The 10133-nt window shown below is 33.5% G+C and overlaps 1 protein-coding gene across 1 annotated transcript in view; it reads left to right on the top strand.

Annotated features, from left to right (window-relative positions):
* LOC106460336 (UPF0668 protein C10orf76 homolog) overlaps positions 1-10133 on the top strand; it is a 59761-nt gene that overhangs the window by 13193 nt on the left and 36435 nt on the right. The window contains exon 3 of the mRNA XM_022387034.1: positions 8555-8611. Coding sequence (XP_022242742.1) covers positions 8555-8611 — 57 coding nt within the window. The remainder of the gene's footprint in view (positions 1-8554; positions 8612-10133) is intronic.

Here is a 10133-nt window from a genome sequence, read left to right as displayed (position 1 = left end):
CTTTATCTGCACTAGCTCCTCAATCAGAAGGGGGGGGGTAAATCTATCTTGAGTTAACATTTTTCTTACCTGAAAATTAATTTCAGATAGATACTCACCTCTATGCACAACCTCCCACCCTTCCTTCCCATCTCCGGTGTAGTTATTTTGCCTATCAGGAATGAGCCTTTGTTCCAATGCTAGTGCTCCTGGGGATTACTGTGCATGAGGAATGTGTCAACCACCTATTGGTGGAGAGCTATAGTCTGATGGTGATTACATTATAGGCTGGTGCTCTACACATTAATATGTTTAGGGGTGGGAGCTCTGTTCAAGGCTTGTGGTATGCACAAAAATATTTGGCAGTGGTATGAGATAGTATCTCTTTGTTATGCAGAGGTACTTGTTTTCTGAAATATATTTTCATGGGAAGAAAATGTTAACATAACTGAAGCCCCATATCCCCCTCTTATTATGTAAGTGCTAAATTATTACTGTAAATACAATAATTGAAGTAATTATATGAAGATAATATTGCTAGAAAAATCTTAATTATGACTTATAAAGTTATAGTGTGATAAAGTTCAATCCCTCCCCTGCTAAGGTGTCACATAGGAACTGTTGCTAAGCTCTTGTTTTAATGGCACAAATGGATGAGAATGATGGACAGGGTGGGTGTGAGTTTATTGCAGGTTAACCTCCAGCTACCCATTGTTACCCAATATACAGATGAGTAAATTGTCTTGATCAAGGACATGAAGTACCTTGTGTACACACACACACACACAGATATATATATGTATATATATATATATATGTCATTATACATTTTAAACCACATATACCACAAGTTAAGAAATAAATTATGATATTTATTTTACACAATATATCTTGACAAAAGTATTGAAAATCTATAGCAGCTGGACGAGTTAAACATCTTGAATTATTGGAAGTAAACTTTCATATATTAATGTAGAATATTAGATTCCCAGTAAATAACTAACTAAGCTAAGAACCATTAGACAAATAAATACTAAACAAAAGTAAGAAAAAAAAAAGGAGAAAGAGGTGATATATCAGCACCTCAATATCATTTTCCACAAAAATAAGTAAATAGTTCTAATACTGTAAATTATACCAATTGTATACTGGTGATCAAATCAGTGCTATATACATTTGACATAATATATAGTATTAGAATTATTTACTTGCTTATATATATATATCATTAGGTATATATTTGTGAATGTAGAACCAATATGTAAATACAATATACATAAATGTGAATTAAAGCCTCAGCGAATGTTTGCCTGCATCTTAGATTTATTGTCTATAATTTTATGTGTTCTTTTTTTGATTGATCATTTAGATCAGCGTTTCCCAAAATTGTGGTCTGCATTCCAGTACCAGTCCAAGAAAAAAAATGCCGGTCTGCCGAAAACTAAAATAATTAAATTAATTTTAACCCTTTCACTACCAACTGCCATTTTTAAACTTTCTCCAAGTCCTTATTGTATATTAAAGAAAAATGTAATTAAACCAGTTAATATAAATATATTATAATAAAATTAATATTTTCAAATACATTATAATTTAAATCTTCATTTCATCTAACTTGTATATCTCAGTATTTCAATTAAGGTAATATAACTGGAAGGAAAAGTGAATATTTGTACTTAAAGCTATGAAACTATAGAATTCACAAGTTGATGGCTGTCTTTTTACCTTCAGTCTCTCAGGAATTAAGGTGTTCTCACTTAGTGCAATTTAGAGAGCCTAAGATTAAATTTTACTGTGTTGATAACCTTGAGAATCTTGTGAAATGCCATAAATTTTAACCACATGTTAGCTAGACATGTCCCCCTGCTGAGTACAAACTGATCTTTTCCTGTCTGCAGGTAAGATCAAAGAAGGGATTTTGTCTCACATAAAAGGACCATTTGTTCATTCAAGTTAACCGGTTCTTCAACACCAAAGTTTTAGGAATTTTATTCCAAATGTGTTAAATTTTCTTACTCTGTTAATGGAAATTGACAGGCATGCCAGACCTGAGTCTTTTGTCTGGTAGCGCCAGGTGGCAGCAAACAAGTTGCTGGTTGCCGGTACTAGAAGTGTCATTTTGTTCTGAGAAGAGAGAGAGAATTGTTTGTGACTTGGTTTGTATTAACTAAAAATTTTTAAGTTGTTCATTTTTAAGAAAACCCCTCTTCAATATGAATAGATGGCTGAAGAAACATGCATCACACAAGAAAACCTCAAGTGATGCACAAATGCAGCCTAGTTCTAGTGAAAGTGAAGTTAGTGAAAATAATAGGCCTAATTATAAACATTTAAGTGATATGCAGCTTGGTATCAAAGAAAAGAAAACAAAGACCTCTTCGACTCGACTGTAACGTGATGAATATTTAAAGTATGGTTTTATAAGTGGTTGTAGCAATGATGACTTGCCACCATGTGTTCTTTGTTGTTCAACATTATCAAATGAGAGCATCAAACCATCAAAACTGAAATGCCACTTGAATACCAGACATCCAGAATACTAGAGTAAGCCAATAGATTTTTTCATAAGTAAAAAAAATTAAATAGTTTTTTCCAAACAAATAATTTCACACATTTTTTCCCATGTGATCTTCCAATGAACGCTTGGTTATAGCCTCATATGAAATTTCAAAACTAATAGTCGAGACAGGGTGTCAGCATACTATTGGTGACACATTAATACTTCCTGCAGTAAAAATAATTACATCTCATGTTTACAATAAACAAGAAAATCAGTTGAATTTACTGTCTCTGTCTAATAATACAGTGAAGCATAGAATTGTGGATATGGCAAAAAATATTGAAGAAACTCTTATACATCGAGTTCACTGTAGTCAGTTTTTTCATTACAAGTGGACAAAAGCAGAGACATAGCAGATAATGCCAATCTAATGTGCTTTGTAAGATATGATTATAAGGACAAAATTCATGAAGATTTATTGTTTTGTAAACCACTTCCAACAAGAACAACGTCTGATGAAATTTTTAATTTAATTAATAATTTTATAATTCAGAGTGGTTCAGGAGTTTTCCAGAGGATCCGAGCAGTGGCACCAGACTGTGAATGGGTGCATTGTAGCATTCACAGGGAGGCGTTACCTGTGAAGAAAATGCCTTACTTTTGAATTCAACTATGCAAGAATGTGTTAAATTTATAAACTACATAAAATCTCGTTTGTAGAATTCCAGAATCTTTACTGCTTTCTGCAGAGAATTAGGAAGTGAATCTCCTATTACACAGTGAAGTTTGGTGGTTATCAAAAAGAAATGTCTTAAAAAGACTCATTGAAATGAAGAATGAAGTTATCTTGTTTTTGGAGCAACATCCCCCATCAGCAAAGGATGCAATATTTGAACTTAGAGAGGTTTCATAATTTGCATTGGTTAATTAAGGTGGCTTATTTATGTGACATTTTTGGAAAAGAAAGAAGCAGCTATAAAAAAAAAATTAACTTGTGCGTACATTGAGATGAGAAGAGAAATTTTAAGCCTTTCTCTACTTTAAGAGAATTACAAAACCAAGATGAAGAAGGTAATATTCCAGATGAGATTTCCTCATCAATCAAAGAGCATCTTTTGGGGCTAAAATCATGCATGAAGGAATAGTTTCCTCCAATTGATAGCAGTAAAATATGGATCCGGAACCCTTTTATCGTTGACATGAAAAATGAGGAAGGATTACAACTCAGTGAATCAGAAATTGATTCTGTTATTGAACTGCCCTGTAACACTGCACTGAAAGACAGTTTTAGTGAAATCTTGTTAATTAATTTTTGGTTGAGCTGTCATGCCGAACATCCAAATTTATCAGAAAAAGCAGTGAGATTTTTTATGCCCTATGTCACGACTTATAAATGCGAATCAGGCTTCTCAACATTGGTTTTCTTAAAAAACGAGTACAGGAACAGATTAGTTGTCAAGCCAGGTTTGAGAGATCAAACTGACTTCTTTTCCTCCTGCTTTGAAGTTGCTGTGTGATGAAACACAGCATCATCCTTCTCATTAGGTTTATTAAGTTTATTTCTTAAAAGAGCATTAATAAATATACAGTTAATGTAAAGATTAAATAACAATGGAGTATAATTTCTTTTATTTCTTTTTACACACTAGTATTACAGAATACCTGTATATTTTATAATCAATGATGTATTGATAGAACTATTGCTTCCAGCTTGATGTTAAGACTTAGCCATGTCTTAGCGGGTTATCTAATTAGGTATTTGAGGAGGCCAGGTCTCATGAAAAATTACAAAAATAAACCGGTCCCTAGTTGTAAAAGTTTGGGAAACGCTGATTTAGATGGTTATACAGTATTGTTTGTAATTAATTTTCTCTCTCTCTCTTTTTTATTTTTGTTGTTCTTTAACAACAACATATAAAAAATTTCCAGAATCTTTAATATACAGTCAACCATTTGAACTACTATATGTGTGAGAATAAAACTAATTACATATAAATATACATTTAAAAGCATGTAATGTTTCCATTATCTTGGAATGTTGTTTTCAAATATTTACTACTAATTTTTGCACCAATGTACACCACACTTTTGGTAAGGACTGAGGAACATGGCAGAATTTGTATTTTATTTCTTATGTACAAAAAGCTGGGTATTATTAGAATTTGCTGATTGATTAACCTTTGAGAACATTAATCAATTACATTCCATTGACCTTCCCATTATCAAACTGTTTTGGGTTGTTTAAGAACATTTTGAACTACTCTTTGTTTAATACGATAGATACTTTCAGGTACAACAATTCTGGATTAGGTTAGTTTTTTAATCCTAAAGTGTTATACATTAAGAAGTAAGTTATTTTTTTATCTTAAAGCATTGAATTTTAAGGATTAAGTTATTGTTTTAACTCTAAAGTGTTGTACATTAAAATGTATCATATATGCAACTTAGTGTGAAACATTTAACAAGTTAAACGTAATTGATACAATTTGGTGGGTTTCTGCATACACATTTTCACAAGGTTACTCAAGTTGAATAAACTAATTATTTGTTAAAAAGTAATTGTCCTTAGGCTTCATGTGATAAAACAAGTAAAGATTCTTGTTACAGTGTTTGATATATAACATAATTCACTGAAAACAGATTTGTGTCAATCATACTAGGTGATCTCTTTGCAGAGATTTAAATGATTCATTCATTGGAAATTGAAGTATTATAAGAAATGTAAAAATTATGGTAATATGCATAAATCTAATTACAGATATTCCAACACGATATCTTACCACCTCTCAAAATAGCTTTTCTCGACTAGCACTGCCCTCTATCGGCCTTCTTCCTCCCACTTCTGCATATCCACATGCAAATGATTGTGCAGCAGCTCTCAACCAATAGGAGCATCACATTACTCCTATTGTAACCGATGCCCTCTTCACATCTGCACTCATTAACACTTCTCAATTGGCATTAGTACTGTACAGGTGTGCTGGTTTTTGCTCACAGATTTGTTATACTCTTATACTACTGACTTTTTTTTTTGAAAATCTGCTCCATCCATCCTGTGACCATGCTCAATGTCAATTGCATTGTGGATCTGAAGTACAATTTCAGATACTACTGGATGTTGGTTGTGTATTTACATTTTATTTTTATCTATGACTAAACAATTATGTTGCATTTTGAGTTATGCATACTGTAGAGATGGGGTGCTATCCTTTAGACTGTTTGTAGTTCTCTCTAGTGGTTTTTTGCTTCATAAATATGTTTGGCCCAGACCATACACTCATGGACTAACATGAGTAAGGCAGACAGAGATTACTGCCCATCTCTGATGCTTCATGGCATTGATACTCTTCCTGACATGGACCTGATGTACAATTCCAGTTGCTGCGAAGTTATTGGTGATTGATTCCATCAACATGGTAGCTCTGCTTCTTAAAATAGGGTATTGCAGTCGTCTCTTGCACTGTCTCCAGTGATGCAGTCCTCTGGACTCTCCAATGCATTTTTTCCTCCCTTTCTGCTACTATGGAAGTTCTTACCACTTACCAGTTCCTAGCCAGTTGAGAGTAGGGCAGTGGTATTCTGCAGGTGTTGCTGGTGTATTGCACTTCCTACTGCAGACCTGATGTTCAATTCCAGATGCCACCAGGTTTTGGTTGTAGCACTATGTAGTATTCCTGTCTATATATATCTACCTGATCGTTTTTCTTACCATAGCATTCCTCCTTCCTACTATCCTCCAGATGTACATTCCTGGTGGGTTTCGTTTTGGTGGGAGGTTTCCCAGTGACAATTATTATCATGTGTAGATGGCATGACACCCCTTCCTACCGCAGACCTGATGTATAATTCCAGATGCTGCCAGGTTTTACTTGAAGCACTCCGCCATGTCATGAAGATATATATATATATATATTATATCTATTATTGCAGTTTGCCCCTCACGTTGAGATGTTCCTCCTCCTTACCAGATGTTTATTCCCAGTGGGTCTGGAGTTGCTTGGAGATGGTCCAGCTAAGTAAGTCCTCACGTATGTGCTGACTGGTATTCCTCCTCCTCCTGCATATTGGATGACAAATGGCCACTGCTGCCAGGGTTTGGACTGGAGGTGCACCCTAGGTTTGTGGTCACTCTTATTACCATCTGCTGGATGTTGGTTCTCAACAGATCTAGTGTTGGTTGTAGCTGGATGCAGCACATATTTTCGTGCTTGTGTATAGCCAGATATCCTCCTCCTACCATGGACTGGAACTACCATACCCATGCTTACAGATTTTGGACTGGAGATGTCATCCTGCCAGGGCATTCCACCTTTCTACCATCTGCTGGTGTTGGTTGTGTTAGAAATGTGTGCAAGTGGAGATGAATTTTGGTACAGAAACTCGTCTTACCTACCGATTCCCATTTCGAGGTGAAGAGGTAGGTAATCCTCCAGATACCACATGGTGTTGGATGTTGGTGTTGAACTACCACTATGGTTGGTCATGCCCTAGCCACTTGACACCCAGGCATCCCATTAATTGGTCATACATATTCTGGGATTACTTCATGTTTTTCCACCTTTTATGTTCATGAGCAAAGAATATACCTGGATCAGATGTGGTGCAGTCTCCTGCTGAGGTTTAATGTTTACTATTTTGGTTCCACACCTCGTGGTCTCTCTTTGGGTGCTTCCTAAAGGGCGATCTTTTTTTTTATTGGCCCATCACCAGTTCAATGAGGGATTCTAAATATTTTGTGAGAGGAAGTAAGATATCATGTCTGAAGTTAGCATTTTCCTACACTGAAAACACATTTCCAATAGATACTTACCTCCTCTCACATTTCCCACCCAGCCTCCTCACATCTGATGCTATATGGTGTGGGACTTCTGACCAATCCCGAAGTGATTAAAGAGTGCAGATGTGAAGAGGGCACTAGTTATGATCAGACTGGGGTCATACTCTTGGAGAGCTGCTGCATGATCATTTGCATCTGGATGCAGAAGCAGGAGGTGGAAGGCTAGTGACATGCATTGAACATTTGCACTGATAGAGGGCAGTACTAGTCAAGAAAAGCTATTTTGTGAAAGGAGGTAAGTATCTATTTGAAATACATTTTCAGTGTAGGAAAATGCTAACTTCAGGTATGAAAAACATCATAAGCTTATAAACATTAAGTTGTTGATATGGATGGAAGTTGAGAAAGAACACATTAAGATACATTTTACAGTACAGGGTTGAAGAAACTAAAAAAAGCTATAGATCAAATAACTAAAAGCTTTCTGTAATAAGCAATGTTTAAGTGGCATGTGCTGACAGCGAGATTTTGTTTTCCCTTTACAGTGCATCATATCTAGCTAGAACCAGTTGTAACTAAACAGTAGTCCTGTTCCTGTAAATATATTAATGACTTAACAGTGTTACATATTATTAGACTGTTAGTCATCCATGTCTAGTCCTTTCTAACAAACACAATTAAATGAGTAAGTTATTCAACAGTCAACATTTTTTGAGTAAATAAAGAATAATGAATGTTAATTTGCTGTTATTTTTTTTTATTAAAGCAGTCCTTAAAAAGTAAACATGAACAACAAACATCATTGTAGCTAGTTACATAAACAGCGATCACTAAGCCACACTCACTTTGTCAAGTTTTATACAAGCAGTTGTGCCCACGGAAGTAGTAATAGACTAATATTACTTAGATAGTTAGAATATAAAAGAAAGAAGTAATAGGAAACATTTTGATTAGTTGGTTGTTTTTATGATATTAACTGAGTTAATCATAATTTTATTTAATTGATTATTTTATGTAACAGTAATTGATACTCATAGGTTATCAGATATGTCGATTAATTGAGTTTATCGCCCAGCTCCACATCTACATACCAAGGAGGTAGTAATTTGCCTTTCTCTCATATGCTTATCATTTAATAAATAATTTGTCTTTTAAGGAAATTTTAGTTATGGAACATGGTTAAAGCATTCTTTTAAATTGATACTATTAAATTTCAGTAGCTCAAAGGTTTTAGAATGAATTTTGGAAACTTGAAACATAAGACTTGTTTAAATACTTAACTTTTTTCCTTTTATCAGGGTGAAGACCCATCATGTGGAAATCCAAATTTTTGGGATGAATTATTTCTTCTGAGGGTAAGCTGAGTTTGGAAGGATAGTCAATATTTAGATATATTTTGTGTGTTTACTATACTAAAGTATTTGTGATATATCATTCATAAAATTTTGGCAAAAAATGTGACATCTTTTTTTTTTTGTATTATAAAAACAGAGTCATGAAAAATAACAAGCACTGTTTTTCTAATAAGCATATATTTTACATAATTTCTATAGTATTTTTGAAGTTTATTGATGAAAAATATTGTAAGTTTTTAGCATGACTTTTATTTAAATGAAGAATATAAAGCAAACATTGAAATATTACTTGAATTCCCTTTTCATGAAAAGTTCTTATTTGAAAACTGATGCAACTGACTTACATTTGTATGAAGACTAGAAACAAAGTTTGGTATATTTGGTGTCATCATGTTGCAAACAAAAATGAGTTACTGTATCTAATCAAGACTGGCAGACCTTTGCCAGTCTGTGTAATTTATGCAAGCACAAAGATATTGTGCATCAGATCATTAGAGGAAGAGACCATTGTGTTTTGATTTGTACACAAATTTCATGTTCATGCAACTTGTTGAAACATAATGAAAATAATTCTGCATTGTACCCGTCACCAGCATGTTTAATAAACTTATTTTTAATTTTGTCTGCATTTTTCCAACTATTTACACAAATGCTTCTTTTTCTTGTGTTGAAGTGTAATTGTTTCTTCAGTTATGGTTTGGCTTTCAGTCACTGTGAAATGCATGCACTGTATTTTGTCTATAGCCACATTTCTTGATTATGGCTTTGTGAGATACACCTGTAATTTTCCTGAACAATTTTTTTATATGATTAAATTGTGCAAGGACTTCAAGAAGGTTTGAAATTTACTTGAGTTCATTTTCACAGACCTTATACTTATAGAAATTTTTGATGTGATATTCAAATCATGAATTTGTAATGTTAATGTAAAAAAAACATTTTTATGAAATTGGAGCTTAAAAACATTAAGTATTTAAATGTATCATAAAATTAAAGTAAACACTGTTTATAAAGTTTCATTGAATCAGGTACATATACATATATACAGTGATTTATTTATGGCTGTAATTTTTTGATGATTCAAAGTTATTGTATTCAATTCAGCAAGATAATCATTGTTAAAGTGAAGTCCAATAAACATTTTTCAAGCATTCAATATGCATATTTGATTGTTTATTAAAAAATTAAATCTGTATAAATACAAATGCCATGTCATCTCATTTGTTGACTTTGTAGAATATAAAATAAGAGCCTCTTATCTTTTCCATTTGCTAAGATATTACTCAATAAATAGATCAAACACAGTGGCACCCATCCCACCTCTTTTGATTTTTAGAGACGCTCCATTATATACACTTCTGTATATATGACATGAATAACCAATCAGAAGCTCAGAATGCCCCCTTATAGGCTTTCTCAGCCATTTTAATGTGTTTGGATGCCATTTCTTACTTTTGAACCAAGATTTAAAGGAGGTAGGTTGTGTCTTTAGCCAAATCAAAATTTCTTTTTTTTTTTTGTA

Source organism: Limulus polyphemus, unplaced genomic scaffold, assembly GCF_000517525.1.
Source record: "Limulus polyphemus unplaced genomic scaffold, Limulus_polyphemus-2.1.2 Scaffold755, whole genome shotgun sequence".
NCBI classification, from domain to species: Eukaryota; Metazoa; Arthropoda; class Merostomata; order Xiphosura; family Limulidae; genus Limulus; species Limulus polyphemus.
This window is presented reverse-complemented; position numbering and strand designations above follow the sequence as displayed.